General features: G+C 41.2%; 1 protein-coding gene and 1 long non-coding RNA gene across 7 annotated transcripts in view; both read left to right on the top strand.

Moving 5' to 3' along the window:
* The window catches only part of SEPSECS (Sep (O-phosphoserine) tRNA:Sec (selenocysteine) tRNA synthase), a 40,022-nt gene extending 29,757 nt beyond the window's left edge, over nt 1-10,265 (top strand). For all 4 annotated transcript variants that reach the window (XM_033213906.1, XM_033213909.1, XM_033213908.1 and 1 more), the window contains 3 exons: nt 3,494-3,587; nt 5,055-5,145; nt 6,905-10,265. In XM_033213906.1, the coding sequence (XP_033069797.1) occupies nt 3,494-3,587; nt 5,055-5,145; nt 6,905-7,199 (480 nt within the window). In that variant the 3' untranslated portion in view covers nt 7,200-10,265. The remainder of the gene's footprint in view (nt 1-3,493; nt 3,588-5,054; nt 5,146-6,904) is intronic.
* Nucleotides 10,266-10,662: 397 nt separating this feature from the next.
* On the top strand, nt 10,663-24,145 carry LOC117085221. Of its 3 annotated transcripts, XR_004437879.1 has the most exons (5): nt 10,663-20,000; nt 20,084-20,648; nt 22,112-22,523; nt 23,011-23,110; nt 23,346-24,145. It is a non-coding gene; the product is annotated as an uncharacterized LOC117085221 (long non-coding RNA). The 3 variants fall into 3 exon arrangements; XR_004437878.1 differs by having other exon boundaries at nt 10,663-20,305; XR_004437877.1 differs by having other exon boundaries at nt 10,663-20,648.
* Nucleotides 24,146-25,585: the final 1,440 nt, after the last annotated feature.

The following is a 25,585-nucleotide window of genomic DNA, read 5'->3' as shown; positions in this document are numbered from 1 at the left end:
TGTCAGTTATAGATTTAAGTGTAGCAAAAAATAGTACAGGTTCTGTAGTAGCTTTAATATATCAGGTAAAAAACTGCTTAGCTAAGTATAAGTGTAGAATAGTGGTATAGTCTCCTAAATGATATTTTTAAAATGTAGTAATATTAACAGGAGAGCATTTAGGAGCTTAACATGTGGAATATTATAGAATTTAGCATATTGTGCTTTAAGATATTTAAAACATATTTGCTTATTGGTTTACTTTTAACTCTTTACACAGAGTAAACATATTATAAATATTTGTTGATGGATGTGAACTTGCTTCAAATTTTTTTATATCTAATTACTCCCATACTAGTGATATAAGATTTAATTACTTTAGTGTTATCTTCGTAGTCTAAAAATAGTATCCTAATATTACCTACAGTTCAAATGGAATTCTAGTGGCATTAGCAAGTGATTGATAGAACTGGTAAAAACTAATTTGTTAAAGTACTAGAAGTTGAACATTGGGCAAATTCACTTTTTAATAGCCATGTATGCATCAGTAAGTTTAAAAGCACCCCCTCTAGGGGTGTTGCTTAGGAAACATTTTCTCTTTTTTTTCAGAAATAGCTAACCTGAGTACAAATTAAGTACTCATCAGGTTCAGCTTATTCACAGATGTGACCACATTGGTATTTAATGTGACTGCCAAAGTAGATAGAATAATATTTTAAATTGTCTTCACCACTGAAATATGTAAACTGGAGAAAATTTTGCTTCATGAATATATGCTTGAGGATAAATGAAGGATGGATGTGGGTTATGTTGTTGTTAGGTGGTTTGTAGGGGGTAGGGCTCTGTAAAAGGCATTTCCTGCCTATGAGATTTGTTTGTGCCTATGGGAGTTTGATGAATTTCAGAGTAAATTGGAAAGACGGAGGCCATTTAAGACTTTGGTGAATGATGTAAGTGAAGAAAAATCAGCATTTAATATCTAAATGAAAATACGTGACTGCTTTAAAAAAATAGCATTTAAATTAGTAACCTAATTACTTTATAGGAGACGAAAATGTATGGATGAAACCCAGGAATTCTCCTCTTTATTAACCCTGGTGTGTTACTAAAAAATTATGAATTGTTCTAATTGCTGGAAAAACTGTTGATTTGTTCCATTTGATTATCTTATTGTTTCACAATATTCCCAATATGGGAATATTGGGTTAAGAAGGAGGGACCAGGGCCAGATGTAATCCCAGCACTTTGGGAGGCTAAGGCAGGTGGATCACCTGAGGTCAGGAGTTCGAGACCAGCCTGACCAACATGGTGAAGCTGGCGCAGTCTTGGCTCACTGCAACCTCTGCCTCCCGGGCTCAAGTGAATCTCATGCCTCAGCCTCCTGAGTAGCTGGGTTTACAGGCTGACACCACTATGCCTGGCTAATTTTGTATTTTCAGTAGATAAGGGGTTTCACCATGTTGGCCAGGCTGGTCTCGAACTCCTGACCTCAAGTGATCCACCAGCCTCAGCCTCCCAAAAATGCTGGGATTACAGGCGTGAGCCACCACACTCAGCCCAAGGTATTTTTATATGTCTAAGGAAAGATGCTTTTTTGTTTGTTTCTGGAAATGATAATGCTATTTGTCTCCTTAAATATTTCTCTATACTTTAAAGAACAAAAGAGAAAGGCTTATCTCATGTAACAGTAACATTTATTAATAGCTTCATTAAGTATGGCCACTGTAGATGTTAAGTTTTTGAATATAAAAGGAATGAATTTCTTTTAGTGATCTAAGATTTTTGTAATTCCAACATTCTGAGAATTAATCTTACAAAGTATCCTAACATTTAAAAATGATTATTCAAAACTTTTAGGTGAGAATATAAAATATATGTACTGGGTTGACAGAAGTGAAACTGTTTGTGGTCTTAAGTAGTCTCATTAATAATTCATAAACTTGGTAGGAGTTTTCCTCTTAATCTTTACCTAACAAAAGATGGAGTTAATCATCTGTGTGCTTCAGACATGAAAAAATTCCTCTGGGACTCAGTGTGGGATCAGAGTACCTTGGCCTTTGAGGGTGGAGAAGTGTCATTTCTTGCTGTCTCTGCTTGGGTACCCTGTTAGTCCCTGGCTGTTTGGTGTATCCTTAGAGTTTATATGTTTTGTCTGTGATTAGAGGAGCTCAGTGCAAATGGGTTTGTTTAGCTGCAGATGTAGTTGGGCAGATACTGATTTCAACACTTTTTAAAGGTCTTGTGAGGAGAAGAAAGTAAAATTTTAGGTCAAATAGTTGCCAACTTAATATTTACTTGTAACTGTTAAACTGCCACTTATATACATGTGACATTTGATACTTGTGAAATATATTTTTATTATATTTTCTACTATTGAATATATTTTATTTTTCAGAGTGGGACAAGTTTTAGTTTTAGTTGCCTTTTTTTTTGTTTTTGTTTTTGTTTTGTTACCCAGGCTGGTGTTGACCTCCTGGGCTCAAGCTTGGACTATGGGAGTTGCTGTATTCTTTTAATTGAAGTAAGGGAATTGTTCACTTTAATGTTGTGTGATTGAAAGGAAATACATTTATAAACTACCTTTTCCTAAATAACTTGTATACTAAAGTCTGGCACATTTTTCTTGGTGTTGGGGCAACGGTGGTGAAGAAGACAAAGTCCTTGTGGTCAAGGAGTTTTTCCCCTGTAATACATAGTAATAGCCAATACTCATTTAAGCAAATACATGAGATAATTTCAGATTGTGGCAAGTATAGTGAAGGAACCAAAATAGGTAATATGTTGGAAGGAGATTGGGATTGGGAAGGAGACTGGCAGAGTTGGAAAGCTGCTTTAATAGGGAAATTAACAAAGGAGGATGTCTTTAGCATTTGACAAGAGGGACCACTTGGGGAATGATCTAGGAAATTCAGGGAAAGCAAGCACAAAGGTTTGAACACTAGAATGATTGGAAAGGAGGCTAATGTGACCGGTGTGTCTAGGGGAAATGATAGTCACTAGGTTGAGTATATTGGCTGGGTCACATTATGTGGGGCCTTAGAAATGAAGAATGTGGTTTTCTGATAGTTACTGGAGGAAGTCATCAGGGGAGAGGCATGAACTGGTATGCTTTTGAAAGACCTCTCTAGTCTCTGAGTATAGAACAGATTATAGAAGGGTGGAGAACAGGCAGAAAAATCATTTAGGATCTGTTGCTGTGTCTAGGGAAGAGGTTGATAGCTACGAGTTCCAGGGTGGTAGATCTGGAAGTTCTGAGAAGAAGATGGATTTGTGATAGATACATACTAGTGAAGAGAGAAAATGTGCTGGTTCTTTGCCTTTACTAAAATCCTGTGGCTTCTGATAGTTGTGGCAGCTTTGAATTTCACTGTATTGTGGCAAAGGAGAGAATTGGTGTTAAGGCACATGGATGAGTTCATTTACAGTGTAGACTTCATACTAATCAGATTTTTGTCTTATTAAATCTGGCAGTAGATATTTGATTTGTTTTAAATGTGACATTTTATTGTTGCAGGAAATGTTTTCATATTTGTCCAACCAAATAAAGAAGTTGTCAGAAGCCTACAATGAAAGACTGTTGCATACACCTCACAATCCCATATCTTTAGGTAATTTCTTTTTTCCTAAAGAAAAACAAATACTTATGATCCATCTCTAGGAGGAAGCTGGTACTTCTAGGAAGAGAGAAAACTCTTTCTAGTTATAATGATATTTCTAAATTCATCACAGTATTTTAATTTGTAAATTGAAAAAGATTAGTTAGGCTTTTGAAATACTTTAATATATTTCTAAGGTAAAGCCTATACATTGAGAGAATCAGAGTCAATATTAAGTATTATAATGAAAATGCAGAAAATAATACTTAAAGTCCTGTTTCTAACCAGAACTCTATTTATAAATAATTAAAGCTTTCTCCAGGTTGGGTGTGGTGGCCCATGCCTGTAATCTTAGCACTTTGGGAGGCTGAGGCAGGAGATCACTTAAGCTCAGGAGCTCAAAACCAGCCTGGGCAACATAGTGAGACCTTGTCTCTATTATTTAAACTAAACAAACAGAACTTTCTGCAGTTAACAAAACCCCAACATATCAGAAATTAAATCTTATGTTGTTTTTAATGTCATTATTGCTTGTTTTCTTTAGCCTATGGATGTTAAAGAAATTTGTATTTATGGTATTTTCATTTGTGTATATAAGGACTATGTTTTTGTCATGTAATATAGGGGTTACTAAAAACAATAATGTGAATATTGACTTTTATGAACTTAATTATCTTTTAAGCTTCATAATTACCCCCTTTTAAATTGTGAATATATGTAATATAATGTTTCATATTTCACATATATCTGAAGAAAGGAAAGTGAATCATTTGTAGCCAAAGCCTTTTTTAGGAATGGGCTTCTGTGGAATACCGTTTGAACACCAATATATAATAAAAACCACCCCAATTAGTCCTTTGCTAATTTATGATCTATGTAGATGTTACAGAAGGTGATATTGTGTAGCTTGAATTCCGAATCTTCCATGTCCTAGCCTCTGACCTCCTTTTCCCTCACATGCAAAATTGTTTAATGATTGGTTGAGATTGTTTGTGAAGCATCTAGTATGGTGAGTCCTTAGTAAATAGTAGCTACGAGTAGTGCTATGTTTGCAATCCAGTTTACCCACACAGCCTCAGAATGATCAATTCCATTTCTATATGCAGAAGTTGATCTTACTTAGTTTTGTATATGTACTGAAATAAATCCCACATCCTCACTTTACAAGTTTTTAAAACTTGGTTGAATTTGAATAAACAGCCATACTGATCATGTTATTGTTCCATCTCTTTAGTTGGAAAAATGTACTCTCCTGAAGGATGATATGGAAATTCTGTTTCATATTCTGAGATGTTAATTTACATTAAAATATTTTTGTCTGATATATAAAGAAATCCCTATGATTTATTAAGTACGTTAAAGTGAAATTGTGCCACTTGACAATGAATCAAAAGTAGTGTATTCATCATTATTATTATTATTTGAATGATTTTTATGCCAGTAAACCAAGGCTTATTAGGGTACTTTTTTCTTTTTCAGCTGTGACACTTAAAACACTAGATGAACACCATGACGAAGCTGTCACTCAGCTCGGCTCGATGCTTTTTACCAGACAGGTTTCTGGAGCCAGGTAAGTATGTTTAAAATAGATGTGGGTTTATTTGGCTTTTCAAAGTTAACTCCGATAAAATACCTTTCCTCAACAATAGTCCCCCAAGTATATGCTGCGAATTCATCATGGAGTAGAGAATCTGTAAGGCTACTGTATGCCCACCAGTTGACTGCTTATGCCTGAAATAGTCACAAAAAGACATGAATCTTGTTTGTTTTCATAGATGTACAGAAACAAAGTTTTGTTACCTCTCTATATAGATTTTTTGTCTTTATTTCCTTTGTTAGATGATCTTCGGCGAGTCACATTATGGTATTAGAAATAAGCCATCTTCATCACTAAATTGAAGTGAAAGTGTTGTTAAGGAAAAGCCTTCTTCCTAAACTGAAAAAAAAAGTATGCAATCCTTGCCTATGTAACTGCCTCAGAAAATTGTACTTTTTCCCCTTCTGTATATATGGCCTGAAAAATGAATCTCGTTTTTCATTTTAGATTTGATGAGGTCAGAGAAAAATGACTTGAAAATATCTTGCTGTAAATACTTTACATGCTTCTATTAAAGAATTTGGGCCGGGCGCGGTGGCTCAAGCCTGTAATCCCAGCACTTTGGGAGGCCAAGACGGGTGGATCATGAGGTCAGGAGATCGAGACCATCCTGGTCTACACGGTGAAACCCCGTCTCTACTGAAAAATACAAAAAACTAGCCGGGCGAGATGGCGGGCGCCTGTAGTCCCAGCCACTCGGGAGGCTGAGGCAGGAGAATGGCCTAAACCCGGGAGGCGGAGCTTGCAGTGAGCGGAGATCGCGCCACTGCATTCCAGCCTGAGCGACAGAGCTAGACTCCGTCTCAAAAAAAAAAAAAAAAAAGAATTTGTAGCTACCGGAGGATAGAGATTTTATATCACAGTACAACTTTTTAAAAGTAAAATCTTAGATTAATTTACTTTTTACCCTGATGAACTCTTATCTATATACAATATAGTTTTGACACTTCTAAAATGGATTTCTTGACATTCCTTTTAGTATTACCACTATTTGTCTTTATGTTTAAGTTGAGCCTCATTGACTTCTTTTAAAAATAGCTAAATGATCAGAGTATTAGAAACCTGCTTATATCTAACATGCCAGTGAAATCAAGCTTTAAAAATGCAGGTGCCTTTGCTGAATATTACTGTTTGCTGACCACCACCCCACTATAAACAGTTACATAACTTCTTCTGTGTCTTTGCTTTAAAACTATCCATTGCATAGCACTGATCAGATAGTTAGACTTTTAGTTTGTTGATTATTTAAGGTAACACATGACAATTACAGTGGTTTGACTTGCAAATTTCAATATTTCAGTAAAGGGTGTATATATGAAGTCATATTCCAGATTTGACACAAAACCAAATCATTTTCTTTTTACTTCTTTAAAGAAGATGTAGAGATGTTTAAGATTCCTAGAGCTTCAGGTAAAGAGAAAAATATACTGGCAAAAATAAAATAAAAAAAGATTCCTAGAGCTTATAGGTCTTTAATAGAAGATAAGTAAACAATAATCAGATAAGTAAACGATAGGCAGGACTTTTCTATGTAAAAAAGCAGTAAAAAAGCAGTGTATTATAGAATTTCATTTTAAAGTAGATGCAGTCTATTTTCGTAGGCCATGATTTATGGCTGTTTTAAACTTCTTAATAAGTGGTGTAAGACTTTGTAACGCATATCTTTTGTTTATGGGTGACATTGTGTTACCATTACCAGACATATTAAATTGGTAAATCTTTCTTCTTTCAGGGTTGTGCCTCTTGGGTCTGTGCAAACTGTGAGTGGCTATACTTTCAGAGGCTTTATGTCACATACAAATAATTACCCTTGTGCTTACCTAAATGCTGCATCAGCCATCGGAATGAAGATGCAGGATGTAGACCTGTTCATAAAGAGACTTGACAAGTGTTTAAAGGCAGTAAGAAAAGAACAAAGTAAAGAGAGTGATGACAATTATGACAAAACTGAAGATGTGGATATTGAAGAAATGGCTTTAAAACCAGATAATGTACTTCTTGACACATACCAGGATGCTTCTTTGTGACATGCGAACGGTTTCTTCTTGATCTTTGCAAATACACATGCAAAGGTGTATTCGAAAGAGATGATAAAGTCTGTAGTACAAGCAAGCAGTTTAAAGATAAGACTTGAGATTTTTGAATTGAGAATTTTATGGAGAATATTCAGTCAAGGAGTAGACTGTGGTCTGAACTAGCCATTGATGATTGTTAAGTTTCCCATTCTTAGACTGCATCAATCCTTGTGATCCTTAACAGGTTATAATATACAACTAGCATTTTTCTAATTGTTAGAATGTCTGTCAATTAAGCATCATGACTCAGATTATTTTTACTAGTGTAACCACAGTAAAATTACCTTCAATTCTCTTTGAAATGTAGAGTGCTTCCTCCTAACCGTTCTTTACCTTTTCTGATCACACAGAATTGAGAAAGATTTCTTATGCCACTAGTTACTAGTTGTTTGTTGAGATGTGTAAGTCACAGTGTGCCTGTAAAATGGACATTCCCCAGGGAAGCAGAGTCAGGGTATAAACTTCCATTTTGACCCAGAAGCAATGGCTCTCAACTGGGGTTGATTCGCTTATCTAAACAGCATCTGCAGACATTTTTGGTTGTCACAACTGGTGGGATGCTGTTAATATCTAGAGGATAGAGGCCAGGGTGCTGCTCAACATCCTACAATGCACGGGACAACTCTCCACAACAAAGAATTATCCAGCCCAAAATGTCATTAGTGCTGAGGCTGAGAAATACACCTCTAAAGTAGATAAACTCCTTGAGTAAAGAGAAAGTTACCATAGCAACTTTCAGTAGTACTTCAAAGAAGATAGCTTTATAAATGTCATCAAACTATACTATATGGAGAATCTTAAGTGATAACCAGGGTCACAGGTTCCAAACATGTCATTATAAGTTGTTTTATATGGCACTGGTGCATTTTTCCTTTTGGGTAAGGGAAAACATTATTCCACTTACTGTTTTTGCTTTAAGCAGCCTACGTATATTGGTTAGTTTGTTCAGATGTTGTGCACAGACATCATCAAAATTAGCTAACATGAGTATTTTTGAACATATTTTTGCTAGGAAGGTAAAAATCACATAGTATAATAAACAGGTGTGTTCCCCCCCTTGCCCATGTGCTCATTTTTCTGAGTCTGAAATTCCAGACTTACTGGCTTTAACAATAATTTTGTTGTTAATTTAAGAAATAGACTGATATGTCGTAGCCTGAAGATTTACTGAAGCTTCTAAACATGCCACCATGCCAAAGCTATGTTTCTCAAAACCAGCTCTGTGGCTCCTGTTCCTGAAAGATGCTCATGGGGAGAAAATGTTTACAGACAAATAATTTTGGGAGCTGCCTTTGCAAACCTGCCTGTTGGCATATAGAAGGCTCTAAGAATTCTTTCACTAAATAACCACTTTTAATATATCCTTATCCAAAGAGAAACTCATTTTTTTAAAGTGAAATACTTGTTAACAGCCTGTTGAACATACTTTTAAAAACACTATGGTGGAGAATGCTGTGTTGCCTTCTGGGCTGCATTTATCTTATTGATTTGGCATTGTAACCTATGTATGAGAAAGGGATTTTCTGGTATTTTGGCGACATTGTACATTGTAACTGTAAACATGAACTCAGACAGACACTACTTCCTTTAATGTGTAAGGTAGACTCCTGTAGTCACTGGCTTGACCACCTTGGAAGTCAGTGACTATTTTGAGATGAAGGATTTAACTATGAATATCATAAAGGTTATTTAAAAATGTATTTATTTTATCTTTGGGGTTCAAACATTAAAAAAATTTACATAGCTATAGTAACTCATTTCAAGGGAATAAATGCTGGATTAAAAAGTGTACATTTTTAATGAGAATTTAGGACTAAATTGCAGGACCAGTAAAGCTGAAGAGTTGCAACCTCTAGATTCAAAAAAAGGGATGAAATGTTGTCGCAAATGTAAATGCTGGCAGCACAGCTTGCTGTACATGTAAGCCAAAATTGTTTCATAGAACAAGTGATCTATGTTGTTGTGATCATCACTTAGCTTAAGAAAGGCCGGAGCTGGGAGAGTAGCAAATGTTTTCTCATCTGCAGTGTATCAGCAGTTCTTGGGCTTCAGCTGCTGAATAGATAATAATTCTAATTGAAGATAAATTACATGAACTCACATGTGAATGATAGATATGTTACAACATTTCATTCCTGATGCAGAAAATCAGCTGTGGTTTTTATTATGAACCCTTTCTTTCTCAGTGGTTTTGGAATTCTAGCTCTCTTCCTCCTGGCTTAAAATTTGACTCTGAGGGCATAAAATTCACAAGTTTTTGAAGAGTTCTGTCTATTCAGGCTTTCCTTTGTCCCCATCCTAGTGTCATTTTCACTCACTCCCATTTCCACACATAAGTATTAAAAAGGATGTGTTTGTTATAATTTGCTAGTACTGATTGGTAAGCCTCATAATTGGCCTTTGTTGTCTTTGTTCTGTGACGAAGGCAGTGGATGATACATTACCAATCATATCCGAAGATAACCTCTTCTATCTTTGCGACCCAACACCCTTATTAAAACTATCAGGTAAAATATTGGAGTTAGGTTTGTAAAGTCATTGGGCTGTGGCAGCCTGCCTAGAAAAGAAAATTGTGTAACAGAATATTCTGTTGGTCACTACACAATGTGTTACTTATACATGGCAGGGAAAGGAATTTTAAATCAAACTCGCAGTTTGGTTCTTAGGTCCTCTGCTGATGAATTCTTGCTCTGTCAGGGAATGGTATGTGACGCCAGCCTTAGGAACCTGGTGTTCAACTGTAAATCTTTCTATTTAGCTTTTTGTATTCGTTGAGTGAAGTTACAGAATATGAATGATTGAATACAGTTCTGTTCAGCCAGTAGGCACTTGATATACAGAATGGTAAATTTAAATATGAATTAAATTTTTCTAATATTATGATCAGCACTTCACTGTGGTTCTGTGTCTTTCACCACCTCATAATACGAACTGTCATTGAGGACTGGGCTACAGATTGTGCTTGTATTTTTAGACTACGTCTATGGCTTCCATAGATTTTAGTAAAATTTAAACAGAGATAATTTGTGTTTACTGCTGATGTTACTTTAATGTTGAATTAGTAGTTCATCCTGAGAGTTATATTTCACAGAAGAAAATAACCAACAGCAAGGCCGGGCGCGGTGGCTCAAGCCTGTAATCCCAGCACTTTGGGAGGCCGAGACGGGCGGATCACAAGGTCAGGAGATCGAGACCATCCTGGTTAACCCGGTGAAACCCCGTCTCTACTAAACAAAAATAAAAAAACCTAGCCGGACGAGGTGGCGGGCGCCTGTAGTCCCAGCTACTTGGGAGGCTGAGGCAGGAGAATGGCGTGAATCCGAAAAGGCGGAGCTTGCAGTGAGCTGAGATCCGGCCACTGCACTCCAGTTTGGGTGACAGAGCGAGACTCTGTCTCAAAAAGAAAAAAAAAAAAATAACCAACAGCTGAAAACAACAACAATAAAACTTGTGAGTCTGAGTCATACTCGGAGAAAGTTTTTGGAATACATACATATTTGGTGCATGTAAGAGTTGGGTTTCCTTTTCCCACTTTCTGAGATGTACTAACTTCTGCCAAACCCTTAAATGATTTTGTTACGTTTTACATTTTTGAGGCCAACCTTATTTTGTAACTGAAAAAAAGTCCAGTTTTGCATGCACAGAAATTTGGTCATTTTAGAAGTCTCATAACCTGAATAATTTGATAATAATTGAATATGCTATTAACAGCTTTTTAAGAAAAGGTTCTATTAGTCAGTTTTTTCCTTGTCTGTCATATTATGTTGGTTAATGTCTCTTATGGCCAATCTTAGGAGACAGACCTAACACTCACTGCATCCTTTTGTGCCTTACTTTTTACTTTTCCTTTTGCCCTTTTGGTATGTGTACATGTAAGATGGTAAGTTTAAGGCTAATGAATATATGTTTATAATTTCCTACTCACTACTCTGCAGTTAAAGCTAAGGCCTTAGGCAGAATCTAGAAATGTTTATATTGTTTTGTTTTTTTATCAAGGGGTGTCAACTTGAGAAATACAAAGAAAAGCTATGCTTAACTGTATAATTGTGGGGGATTTTAGCCATGAGAATATGAAGCTGATGTCAGCCTGCTAACCTGTTTTACCAAAAGGAAAAGATGTTTCCAAAAATGTTTTCGGTGTAGACTGTTTAAAGATAAAAATAAATTATATAATTTGTTACATGAAATAAATTTTTAATAAGTCACTGACAGTACATTATTTTACCTAATCATTACGATAGATAAAATCTGAAAGTACAGATAACTGACACTAAATTACTTGCCCATTTTTGATTCAGTCATCAGTATCAGCTTGTCTAGAAATCAGCAAGAAAAGTCATACCTTAATGAGAAGCATGAGTCATGGCTGGGGGTTAAATTAAAAAAAAAAAAAAAGAGAGACGATATTCCAGCAACCATTTTGCAAAGGATCTATTGACTGTAGAAAGTACTTAGAAGCATTTAATCTTTTCTAAAAGAAATACTGTCCTTTATTTGAAAGTAGATTAATATCACTTTCTCCTTTAGATTTCACATCTAAATTGTGCTATTTGAATTTTGCAGGTAGTGGCCTTTGATTTGGAATTTGATCTCTGCACTAGCACTTATTAACCCTGTGAGGTCACATATTCAGCCTCTTTGAGTCTCAGTCTCATCAAATATAAAATAGATACAACCTTATAGGAGTGAAGATTAAATGAGATAATATATGGCAACGTGATTAACTCAGTATCTATGCATAAAGTACTTACTGTTAATAACTGCTATTATACTCCACAAAAAGCTATACTGCCCTAAGTTGTACTATATTTAAATTTAAATGTATTCATTATTGTGTAGTTTATTCAGTAGAACTTTTTTCGAAGGGAATCATCAATGAATTTTGTCCATTTGCCAGTGGAAGTTAAGTTAAAAGTATTCGGTTGATTTTAGATGACCGTTATTTTTTATTTTCAGGGATTTTCTATTTTGGCTTTTATAGATTTCCTTTTGTTTTGCATTTTTGAGAATTTTTTAAAACCCGTATTTAAAGTGCATTGACTAATTACCTGAAATTTCGGATCACAACCCAGGAAAGATATACAGAAGAAGTTCACATCACAATCCCTTCCATATTGATTATATTATCTGACCAAAATGTATGCTGTAATAGGTAGATCTGCAGGCATGGCAAATGTTCAGTATGTATAGCCCTATTCTTACATGACTTTATAGTAGAATGGCTGATCATGGCTCCCAAATGGATATCTTTAGCAGACTTCTTTCCTGAACCCCGCACTTGTATGCAACTGCCTAGTCAACATCTTTTGCGTGTCTGATGGACATCTCAACCTCCACATGCCACAGGTTATTCCTTGATCTTCTCCCCTAAAAATCTGTTCACCCACAGCCTTCCTCACCTCAGATCACACTTCTCTTCAGTTGATTAGGCCAGAAACCTTGGAGTTATCCTCCACTTTTCTCTCTCACATCCTACGCCAAATCCATCAAGAGATCATGTTGTGTCAATTTACTAATTTATCCAGAATCAAGCCATTTCCCACCTACTCTGTAACCAACCAGTTCTGAACTCCCAGTCTGGATTATGACAGTACCCTTGGTTCCTCTGGTTCTACCCATGTCCCTTTACCATCTCTTCTCACAGCCAGAGTGATCCTCTGGAAACATAGGTCCTGTCACTTGTCTGTTCAAACTCCTGCAGTAGCTCCCATGTCACTCAGAGAATAAGCCCAAGGCCTTGCTGTGTCCCCTAAGGCCCCACAGCACTGGCCATAGTAACCACTCCCCCTTTATCTTTCTGAACCGACTCTTCATCCTTGCCCACTCCATTCCAACCAAACTGGCCATCTTGCTGTTCCTCAGACACTCCAGGCATGCTTTGCCTTAGAGCCTTGGCTCCAGGTAGTTCCTCTGTCCAGAAACATCTCTTAACCCAGATGCTTGGCTAACTCAATTCCTTCATACTGTTTACCGGAGTTCTCCCTTTTCAATGAGCTCTACCTTGACTACCCTTTTTAATACTGTAGCTGTCTCCCCCTCCCCCTACTCCCACTTAACATTGTGTAAAAATGGTCTTAAAATGGAGGGTGGGGCCCGTAAGAATCATCTGGAGTTGTTAAAATGCAGATTCAAATTCACTAGGTCTGGGGTTTTTGCAGCATCTCTAGCAAATCCCTAGGGCGTGCCCACACTGCTGGCCCATGAGCACACACAGAAGCAGAGGTCCGACATAGCGTGTCATCTACGTACTTCTTATGTTGTACTGTTTGTCTCTCTCTCTCTGGCTATAGCATAAACGCCACTGAAGCAGAATCTTTGTTTTGTTCACTCATGTATCCCAAGCACCTAAACAGCACCTGGAACATGACAGACCCTCAAATATTTATTGCATGAATGATTCAATAGGTATTATTAAATATTTATGTAACTGTATGAAATCCCATCATGTCTGATTGAAACTACTCAGTGGTTTTCCATCTCTCCTAGAATAGAGCTCTGAAAATTTTACTTGGGTGGTAGACACAAAGAGGTTCTGTTCAGATCTTGCACAGAAAGAAAGACTACTACCCGGTTGCAAGGAGTGTGCTTAGCGGATAGCCTTCCTGCTATCAGCACCTTCAAGGTTAGCTCAAGCCTGTCTTGGAGCCAAAGTCATGGCCTTCAGCCAGTTTCTGAGCAAGGCCCAGATACAAGGACCCAGCCATTTCCACCCAGTGCGGCTCTGGAACTCCCTGCTGGACTAGCAGACACTTGGTTGGGTCTGCTTCACAGTCCGAGGGCTCCCCCTGCCCTGGCCTGCTTCCCCTCTTTTCTTTTTCAGGTGTTACTCCCCAACAAACCTTTTGCTCTCCTAACTTTGCCTCAGTATGTACCTCCCAGAGAATCCAGCCTTCGATGACCGTGGCCAACAGAATGACCTACATTCTTCTACACACCTTTCTACTCATTCTTCTCTCCCTTGCTCTAAACATGTCTGCTAAACCGATCGCACCCACTTGGTACTATTCCAGTGACACCAATCCTCAGTAAGGTTCATTAGCCTCATGAGTCTTTTCTGTGTTGGCTATCACAGATAATGCCATTGTTTTCATCTGGCATTTTTTTTTTTTTTTTTTTTTTAGCTATTTTATGATTTTAAATACTACTATTTTGAGGAATGGTTCATGACTTAATGATTTAGCACACCTTTGGTAAGTGGTCCTATGCCATGAGATGGTGAATCAGTTGTTCACTGACCACCCTTCAGGAAGAGGTTTCTCCTGGGCCTACAGTGATCACAAAGTGAGAGGCCAGACTTCAATCCTGGCTGTGCCACTTAGTGGCCAAGTGATCTTGCATAAGTTACTTTTGACTCATCAGTATAATGGGGATAATATCTCACAGGATCGAAATAAAGATCAAATGGAAGAATCTATCGTATATAAAGTACTTAGCAAAAAGTCTCATATATAGCAAGTGGTCTGATAGCTGTTATTAAATGAATCTTATTTAAAATTATTAAATGGTTGTTAAAAAAAATAAAACTGGGAAAGATCTTCAATAAAATAGCACCATAAACAGTCTTTGGGAAATGTAGTTGTGTTTATTGGCCTGATCTTTGTTAAATCCTGTTAGTTCTGATAAAGAAAGAAAATTGAGCCTGGAACTGTCTTCAGAGCGCTTGGCTTCAGTGGCCTTTTTGGAGGTGGCCACTCGCTCCCCTCCTCTTTGCTCCTGCCTGACTTGCACTGTTGGATTCATTTCTTTGTCTTAAGGCTTTTTCTGCTGTTAAATGCACATGCCTCTGGAAATAGATAACTGCTATTTATCCTTATTAGTTGGTGACATCTTACTTTGGATGTATTTATCAGATGTTTCCTTAAGAGTGGGCTTTTTGTTAAAAAAAAAAAAAACACTTTTTATTATAGAAACTTTCAAGCGTATGCCAAAAAATGTGATGACGTCTAGTATCCATTAATCAGCTTGGGCACATAGCAAGTCCAATTTTGTTTCACCTACAGCACCAGCCAGTCCTCTCCTCTATCGCTTCAAGCAAATCTCATCATTTCTGGGTGTAGCTCACATTTCAATACATGTCACCAAAGGAAAGGACTAATTTTTGTTTTTTAAGTCACAATACCATTATCACACCTGAAAAATTTAACAATAATGTCTTGATGTCATAAAATATGCTGTCAGTTTCATTTCTGTAACGACCTTTCTTTTACCCTTTAGTCAGGATCCAAATAAGATCACCTAAGGGTAGATTTTAGTGGAAAAAGGATAAAAGGAGGGAATCAGGAAGCATTAGGAACCAGTGGCAATTAGAGAAGTGCAGAGAGGAGAGATTGAAAGTACTTGAGACAGTGTTTGTTTGTTTTTAAACAGCTTTCTCCTGGGTTAATACTGGATTTACAGGAGGTGTTTATACCTGCACACAGGCTCCCAAAGATCTTTCAGGATGCTGGAGAAATTACAGTTTGACATGCTTCAAGTTTTCACTGGTTATCATGAGAAATGGACTTGAGTCCACACTGGTGTGTAATAATTCACTTTCAATGCCAACTTTCCCAACATGAGGCTTTAAGTTAGAACCCCAAATAGGATTAAGTCTGTAATATGCTGGTGGTGGGGTAGTAATCGTTGTAGCTATATAGAGCTAACTTTTATTCTAAAATGGGTCGAAGACAAAGCAAGCTATGCTGGGCTCCCACCAGCTAGGTTCAATGAGCCGAGAAGGCAGAGTGCCATCTCAAAAACAGCATTCAGAGCAAACGGGGGCAGAGGGGCACCCCCGAGGTGGAGCAGAGGAGCTGACTGTGGTGCTCCTGGTGGAAGAGTCCATCTGATGCGCTTCATGGATCACATGAGAGAGATGAAGGAGCTTTCTGGGAGAACTTGGAGCTTCTGACCAGATCAGAAGCTGAGAGAGATCTGTTCCCACTCCTCCCTCCAAAAAACTTGGTCATGGGCAATAAGTGGGTCCTTTACACCACAGTGGCAGAAGGTACTTTTAGTTAGAAAACAAACCAAAACAAACCTCACCTTGGAGACGTTAACCTGGAAGTGTAAGATCCAGAGTCCCTAGGAATCCATTGGTCTAATGAAATCCCCCATTTTAGCTTTCCCAGGTAATAAAACAGATTCTAATAATGACAACCCAAAGCCACACAGCCTCTTCACGACAGCACTGAGGCAGGTTTCAGGCTGCAGCCAGCCACAGGCCCGTGACGGCCAGGGGCAGGTCTAAAGGAGGTAGAGAAACCTTTTGCAAGACAAAAAGTTGATCCAGAAAACGTTTTCCCCATTTTCAGATCAACTTTTCTTTTGTTTCCTTATAAAATTCATTGATTTCTTCAGTTTCCAGTGCCTCTCTCACCACATCCAGTTGATGTGCTGTTCTGTCCTTGCCTGGTGACTCAGACCTTCATGGAGTGGGAGAGGTGGGGGTGGTGGCCGGCAGGAGCTTTTGAACAGTAATCCCTGCTAACTTTTCTTGAAGGCCAGTAAAAACACTCATCAGTTTTTATCTTCTAATGAAAAGCAAATGGACCTTTTAACATTAGGAAATTCAGCATTTTTTGGGTTTGCATTTATGATCATTGTCTATTTTCCATTTATTCCTATCTATTTGCAATAAGTGTATTTTAGAGCCAACTTGGTTTATGCTGTTCCCAGGGAAAAAAAAAAGTAAAACCCACAACCAGCCAAACTGCTTTATAGATCCATCCCCATGGAGCACAGAGCTTCCTAGGCATGAAATTGACTGACGCACACAGAGGCAGCAGGTGCGGGGCCACATGCCACTTGCCGCCTTTTTTTTAGTGTGTGTTTATAATCAGTAAATGGCTGTAGATGTTTAAATGGTTGCCTAATACTGATGGAGAGCGGATGCCATTATAACTTGAACTTGTATTGCCACGCAGATGGTGGAAATAAACATCCAATTCTGCACACAGTTTTGTTTGTTTCTCACTTTTAAAAGATCAGCTGAGTGTCAGGCATCCATGGTGCCAGCAGGGGGGCTGCGGCTGGGGGTGGGGAGCGATAGGAGAGCTGGGCTGCTGTCGGGTTCAGATTGGCTTTTGTGCTGACAGTCAAAAACAGCAGGCTCCCCTGTAAATGGGAGGGGCTTCATGGCAGCAGTGGACTCCACCCCGGAGTTACCAGGCAGCAGCTCCAAATACCCCTTCACACACAATCAAAATGTGCCTCCACAAAACTTAGCTCTGGGGCTCTGCTGCCTCTCACCCTTCTCCATCGTAGGATTCCAGCCCTAACCGTGCCTGCTGGAACTCTTGCTACACCTTCTTTTCTTTCTCCCTTCCCTTTCTTAAACACCTCGAAAAGTGGAGCTGGTTGGACACAGGGGTGACAACACCTGATTCGGTTTCACCCTCCTAGCTTCCCCTGTCTGTCCCTCTAATGCCCATTGGTCTCCTACATTTTGTGGGACCTTAGCAAATATTTCTTGAACAAATGATCAACCAGTTTGTTCACACTCTAGAAGTAACCAACAGGGTTTAATGATAGCCTAGTCCAGAAATATTTGTTTTAACAGATTTGGAATAATCATAGAAATGAATCTCTGTGAAATTTTGCAAATCAGTGAGCAGAAAAGAGCAGAGTGAATCTGGGGACAGGGAAGTCTTCCTAGTACGTTAAAATTGCCTTGTGGAGGAAGCCCACGCCTTGGGAAGAAGCCCAAACCTGTGAATGCCCTGCAAGCCATTTCTCTGGGACAGTGACACTGGCCCCAAATGTAAATGTTTAAGAGATGAATCCATGCTTCAGGGTCAGAGAATACGCTCCATGGGGGAGCAAGGGGCACAGGGTTTATGACAAAGGCCATTCCCAACAGGCTTGGTCTGTTTTATTAATGAATCCTGCAAAAGCAAGGCAACCCTCCCCCCCCTACCTCCTCCAGTTGGCTTCTTTCCTTCATACCAGCCCTCTTTCTCTGAATCAAATAATGCAGTGATCCTTCCCATTTCTGTAGAGTGCTTTCTGGATTACAAAATGCTTTCATGTACATTATTTTGTTTTCATCTTCTGACAGTTTTAGGAGCCAGGCAGGGTGTGATGATTATCCTTATTTTGCAGTTAAGTCCCAGAGAAGTTTGGTGACTTCCATGGCTTGGCTTGTCTGGCGTCATTCTGAGGGTAAGGTCTGGAAACCCTGACGCTCACAGCTCTGACGCCAGCCTTGGAGCTTTCTTGGAACATTAAAACATGGGGTAGCAGCCTTTGCTTTAGAGCAGGAGTGGTCAGCAAACTTTCTCTGTAAAGGGCCAGGCAGTAAATATTTTAGGCTTTGCTGGCCATACCATTTCTGTTGCAACTACTCGAAAGCAGCCACAATCTGTAAAGGAATGGCCATAGCAGTGTCCCAATAAAACTTTATTTATGGACACTGACATTTGAAATTCGTATAATTTTCATGAGTCGTGAAATATTCTTCTTTGGTTGCTTTTTTCCCCCCCAATCCTCTAAAAGTGTAAGAACTATTCTCAGCTCACGGGCCATGCAAAAATAGGCGGCTGGTTGGATCTCACTTGTGGGCTGTGGTTTGCCAACCTCCTTTAGAGCTGGTTCTGCTGTTTATCAAGTGTGTAATCTTGGATAGGTTCCCTGGATAAACCTCAGTGTCCTCAGCTACAAGAGGGGAAAAGTAAGGAGGAGTTCCTCCGGCAGGGACTGGGGGATACCATGGAATAACTGTGAAGTGTTTAGCATAATACTTGCGTAGATCGCTCTTGGGAGTGGGAGGTGTCATGATAAGATGATGCTGAGTCCTTTCAAGTTGTTTGTCCTCCCAAAATACACTGACGGGGGCTTGTCACTGTATAACAACCTCAGCCTTTTTTGCACATATTGCTAGTGAGAAGTTGAGGGAAAATCCAACCATGCCAACAGGACAGAAATACTTTTTTTTTTTAAACTAAAGAAAAGCCTTTTTTAAAAATAGCAATTTATCAGGGACAAGAAATGCCCAAACTAAATGAGAGCAGGCTGCACATTGGAACTGCTGACATGAAGCCAGGGCAAGGTGCTTCCCCACTGTGGCCTCCATTTCCTCCTCTGTATAATGAGAATTTTAGATTCGGTCCTCCCCCAGGTCAGTCCCCCTCTAACACTATCATGCCAGGTGATAACCAAAATATCTAGATCCAGAATTCATGTCTGCAAGGCTCTTACTATTGCTAGCAAGGCCCCTGCCACCAAGGGGAGATCACACATTTTCTAGATGTCCTTTTTTACCTCCGCACAGGGTCAGTGAGGCTTCCCTGTAGGTGAGGTCCTTGGGCAAGTCTACCTCTCTACACCTCAGTTTCCTCATCTGTGCAATGGGGATAATAATGGTCTCGACAGCACAGGGTTGAGGGGAAAATGAAATAGGATGCTAGGTGCAAAGCACATAGCATATGGGACAAGCACTCTGCCAAGGCCGATGAAGAACTCAGTGTTCTGCACGTCATTGGTGCCCGCCTCCATGCTCAGGTCCTCAAGAGACCCGTGACGGTCTTCCCTTGATCTTGGCTTTTGTGTTGGTGATGGCGGTGAGGAATCATCTAGTAGCCAAGAAGAACCTTTTATTCCTGAGGACTAATGAGACTGTGAACTTTGTGCATCCTCCACTCCTAGCAGCCAGAAGAATCAGCCCAGGCCAGAGGTCATGGTCTGTGGGGCTCTGGTGGTCAGCAGAAGAGGCCAGGATAGAGCAAGGTGGACAATGACTGTGAGCACAGCAAGCTGCAGAGGAGCAGGATCCAGGTAGTAGCCAGAGTCTGTCCACTCAGCATGTGTGAACCTGGCCTAGATTTGCCCAAATCCGGCTCCCTGGGCTCCCCTTTCAGAAGCAGAAGCTTGTGACTTGGCACCTGTTTCTGGAACCCACTGTGGCCCAACCTTCTTAGAAGATTTTGCACCTTGAGCCAAAGAGGATGCAGGGCTCTTGGGACCCAAGAGGCTGAGTAGGGCTCCTGCCCTCCCTCTCCAGCCTGAAGTTTCCCATTCATCAGCTGGAAACTTCGCACCTGCCCAGAGGACTGCTGACTCCCACTGACGGTGGCCACAAGGTGACAGCTTGTGTCCTGTGGGGGTAGATGGTGATAACCATCTGGTAACCAAGCAGATGAAGTCCTGGGGTGATGAAGTCCTAGGAAATAAAGAAGATTGGTCTTGTCCTTAGCCATCCTCACTCCCTTGGAGCAAGCCTCCAAAGTCCCTGCCACAGCAGGCCCTGGGCATGAGGGATGACTGATGACTGTCATTGTCAAGGACGGGTATGCCAAGGATGGAAGAGTGGCTCCTTCTGCCTTGCACTATCCCCCTCTCCTGAGCCAGCCTCCTTCCTACCCTTTGACTCCCTCTCAAGCAGTAGTCACAGCCTTCTGGAGACGAAGCTGGCACAAATCACAGGTCAGCTGGCCTGCAGGGCCATGGGAACCCCCAGGGCATGGGTGGAAAGGGTGGAGGCTGGCTGGACCATTTATCTGTCTGTCTGAGATGTACTGAGCACTGGCCAGAGACTGCTCGTTTCTTCTCAGTATTTCCTCCTGTCCCTTAGAATCCTAACTTTAACTGGGAATAACACTGCCCTTCCCAGGGGGAATAACACTAGCCTTCTCAGTAGGATGAGCTTCCTAGCTGATGTAACCATGCATTAAGGTTAGGCCAATGAGATGTAAACTGAATTATTGTATAGAACTGCTAGAAATTTTCCCTAAAAGAAACGTGGTATGCCTTTTTATGCCTTTTTGTTCCTGACACAGAATTCAAATGTGATGGCTGGAGCTTAAGCAGCCATCATGGACCATGAAGTAGACACACTAAACCTGCTGCAAGAGCAAGGTGGAAGGAGTCAGGACCTCTGACGATGACAGTTTCACAAAACTTTTCCTGGGGTGTACACCTCCAGACACCTCTTGTTCCTGAGAGGCAGATAAACTGCTCCCTTTTAAAGCTACTGTTGTTTCGAGTTGATCTGTTACACATAGTCAAACCTGATCCAAACTCAAAAATAAAAGAAAAAGCAAAAAAACCTGATCCAAACTGATTCAAGTCCGTGCTGTGTGACAGACACTCTTTGAGGTTGTGGTGACCCAGCAGTGAGGATAGGATGGTCCCCAGCACAGTGACCATGGTGCCTGCCCTGTACAGCCACATTCTAGTGGAGAGAAAGCTATATATGAGGAAACAGTAATTCTATGAAATAATCAGTGGCATGGAATAAAGAAAACAGGTGATACTGAGTGAGACACAGTTCTGAGACTGTCTCATGTATTAACTAATCTAATTTTCATATCAATTCTGTGAGGTGATATCATATCCATTTTACAGAGGAAAAAGGAGGCCTGGGGGGTGGGTAACACTGCCTGCATAAGGACACACGCCAATGAGCAGAGGAAGCAGCATGTGACTCCCAGCACTCAACCTTCAGAGCTCACACTCCTAGCAGCTCCCCCAACTGCTTCCATAGCAGGGTAGAGAAAGGAACTACTTCTCAGAAACTATGGCCTGACCAGCGCTGGGCCCATTGACTCTGACCCAGTAGTCTTTTTTTTTTTTTTTGTGCCACTTCTCTCCAGGGTGGAGAGAAGTGGCACAATCTCAGCTCACTGTAACTTCCGCCTCCCAGATTCACATGATTCTCCTGCCTCAGCCTCTCTAGTAGCTGAGACTACAGATGCATGACACCACGCCTGGCTAAGTTTTGTATTTTTAGTAGAGACAGGGGGTTCACCACGTTGGCCAGGCTGGTCTCAAACTCCTGACCTCAAGTGATCTGCCCGCCTTGGCCTCCCAAAGTGCTGGGATTACAAGCGTGAGCCACTGCGCCTGACCCTATCCAGTAGTCTTTATAACAACACTATTCCCTTCAGGTGTGACCTTTCAACCATGATGATCCTGGGACATGAGACTTAGTGGTAGCTGTCCCCAAGAGCAGGCCTGGCAAGAGTACCAGCTGGAAACTGCATGACCTTTCTGGGGTGAGGCACGTGGCCTTTCGTCCATTGCCTTTTATTGGTAACAAGTAAATCACAAAGGCTGACCCAGTCTCAGGAGGAGGGGACACAGACTCCCGCCTTTCTCAAAGAATGTATAGATTTGTTTAGAACCATCACATGAATCAGACATGTTCTCAGTGATGGTCACTGGGTAGGGAGGCCCCTAGGAAGCAATTGGAACACAGACATGGTAGCTGGAGCTCAAGCAACCATCTTGGACCATGAGGACTCCACGGACAGACACCAGGAGCCAACAGCACTGCACAGACAGTAGTGACCATGCACGGTGAGTGGAATCTCAACCTGATGCGGCTGAGTCCTAGGGGCTGGGAACTGAGGAGGCCTTGTGTTTCTCTGGGCATCAATACCAGTGGTCAGTGCTGGCTGGGTCTCCTCCCTGTCTATGAGGGCTCTGTGAGCTGCCGACCACTGCAGCGGCTGACTTGGGAAGCACCAAGGGGCTGGTCCAGGGCAGATGTGCCCAGGTAGGTGGAGGTGTCTGCGTGGGGCAGGGCCGGCCCTGGAGCTGCACTGGCCCCTAGGTAGGCCAGGTCAAGAGAGCTGGTGGGATCCTCAGTGGATTGCTTCTAACCATTGACATCTTAGAGAGGGAGGTTTTGAAGTCAACTTCCCTTTATAGGAACCGGCCCAATTGCAGGACAGCTTTCTGGAGGGTCCCAAAAGTTGTGGAATTGCCTGATGTCTGGGGAGTATGGACCAGGGCAGGAGAAACTCAGGGACTTGCTCCAAAAGTCTTCCGATTTCTCCCACAGCCATCACCCCAACCACCACCTAGGAAACAGGAAACCACTCCCCCAAGAAGAGTCAACAGATGGTTCATGGAACAGCAAACATAGGAACACTTGCTATTCAGTAAGGGCCTAGGCTTTTCCTGTATTATCCTACGTTATCTCCTTTCACCTTCACAACAGCTCTGCAAGAGAATATCACTATTCACCTTCTACAGAGGAGGAGACTGAAATTCAGAAAGATGAAGTCATGTGCCTAAGATCACATGACAAGTGGCAGGGACAAGCCTGAAAGCCAAACCTGCCTGGCCGTGAATCTTACTTTCTTTTCTCTGCCCTATCCTAACTCTCACCTCTAGATACAGCACTGGGAGTTGGGCTTGGACACGCTCCAGGATCCTTGAGTGACAGCAGAAATATGTCTGCGGCTGCCTCAGGCCATTCAAGAGTAAGCTCAGCTGGTTCCAGGACAAATCCTATAGGAGGGGAGCACTCTCAATGCTTGGAGGCCCCATGGGGGTTCCACCAGACGCTGCCCAGACCATCGGCAGCTGGGACAGCTGGGGCCAGCCGCTGGGAAAATGACTGTGGAACCATTTCCCAGAGAAGAACAATGGAAAATGGGGCTTATTAGTGGGGAAAAGTGAGGAGTATGGAAATAAAAGAAGGACTGGATTTTCCATATGAAGACTTCTCTCCCTCTCATTCTTCATCTTGCTCTGATTGTGAACAAAGCCCTGTCTGTTTCTAGGTTGAACAAATGGTTTGTCCTCAATGCTTTCTTGGGAACCCTTGGCCCAAAACTCACCTTGGATGAGACCTGAGAACACAGCAGCAGGGGAAAGGCTCTCGGCCCCAGGCATTTTTCCTTCTTAGAGAGGAGAAGTGTGAGCAGACTCCATCTTAGCCAGGCTTGGGCTGCAGAGGAGCCATAACAGAGCCACGCTCCATGAACATCCTCGTAAGTCCAAAATCCTCTGCAAACCTAAAGCTTAAGAAAATCTGACCTGACTCCAACTACGCGAGGCTCTTTCTTGTCTTTGTTTATCTCACAATTGTGTGAATATACGTACATTTTTGCTGCAGAAATGCCAATGCGTGTTTGTGTACAGGAGGCTGCCCCATGTGGGTACTGTGCCCCACAGAACCCTCCTTAAAAATCCCCAGATTCTGAATATGGAAAACACCTGGTCCCAAGAGGATCAGACCAGGAATTGTGAATCCATATCAGAAAAATGCATATTCTTCTTGCCCTTCTCTCATTCTTTGTCCTTTTTCTCTCTTTTCTTTCCCTTTTCACTCCTCCTCTTATTTTTAAAACATTCTGCTTCTTTACCTTCCCTCTCTGCTTTTCATCTTCGTAGTTTTTGTGGTTGCTGTTGTTTGTTTTTTAAGACAGAGTCTTGCTGTGTCACTCAGACTGGGGTGCAGTGATGCAATCATAGCTCACTGTAACCTTGAACTCTTGGGCTCAAGCAATCCTCCCTTCTCAGCCTCCCAAGTAGCTGAGACTGTAGATGCATGCCACTACAACTGGCTTTTTTTTTCACTTTTTGCACAGACGGGGTCTTGCTTTGTTGCGCAGGGTGGTCTTGAACACCTGGTCTCAAAATAGCCTTCCACCTTGGCCTCCCAAAATGTTGGAATTACAGGCATGAGCCACCACACCTGGCTTCATCTTCATAGCTCTTTGGCTCTTGTTTTCCTCCTATACACATATGATCCATCCATCCACCTAACAGATGTCTACAGTGGCCCCGGCATGTCGCTTGGCCATGCAGATACAATGGGGAGCCAGTGGGCATGTCCTGACCTCAGTCTGGTCCTGAGGGTGAGTCTAGTGGGGGAGCCAAGAAAGAGACGATCTTCAGGCCACGCGATGGGAGGGAGGACGGAGGAAGCCTAAGGAGCTAAGGCAGGAAACAAGTGGAAAGAGCACCTTACCCAGACCTGGGGCAGGATGGAGCCTAATGGGGGCCTCGGAGGTGCCTTTATTTCCTCCTAGCCTCACAAGCTTTCCACCAAAGGCACCACAAATAAACACACTAGCATGTTATCCCTGCAACACCATATCAATGCCACATCCTGGTCTTCTCTTCTGCCAGCAAGTTCCACCAGTCCCCTCTTCTATAGGGCCACGGTCAAGGGCTCTGGAAAGGTTTCCCAAAAGAAGGGAATCTAAGAGGAGAGCTGGAGGATTTTGTTAGCTGGAATTTTCTTTTTTCCTCTTTATCATGTGATATTCAGTATATTCCTGTCCTAGGGCTGTGTAACTAAGTACCACAAACTGGGTGGTATAATCAACAGAAGTGTATTATCTCGTAATTCTGGAGGCTGGAAGCCCAGGTCAACGTGTCAGCTGTGCTGGTTCCTTCTAAGGCTGTGAGGCAGCGTCTGTTCCTTGCCCCTCCCTAGCTCCTGGTAGTTTACTGGCAGTCTTTGGTGTTCCTTGGCTTGTAGAAGCATCACCCCATCTCTGCCTTCATCTTCCCATGGAGTTCTTTGTGTGTAGATCTGTGTTCAAATTTCCTCTTTCTCTAAGGACACCAGTCTCATTGGACTGGGCCCACTCAACTCCACTATGACCTCATCTTAATTA

Source organism: Trachypithecus francoisi, unplaced genomic scaffold, assembly GCF_009764315.1.
Source record: "Trachypithecus francoisi isolate TF-2019V2 unplaced genomic scaffold, Tfra_2.0 Lachesis_group1, whole genome shotgun sequence".
Taxonomy (NCBI): domain Eukaryota; kingdom Metazoa; phylum Chordata; class Mammalia; order Primates; family Cercopithecidae; genus Trachypithecus; species Trachypithecus francoisi.
This window is presented reverse-complemented; position numbering and strand designations above follow the sequence as displayed.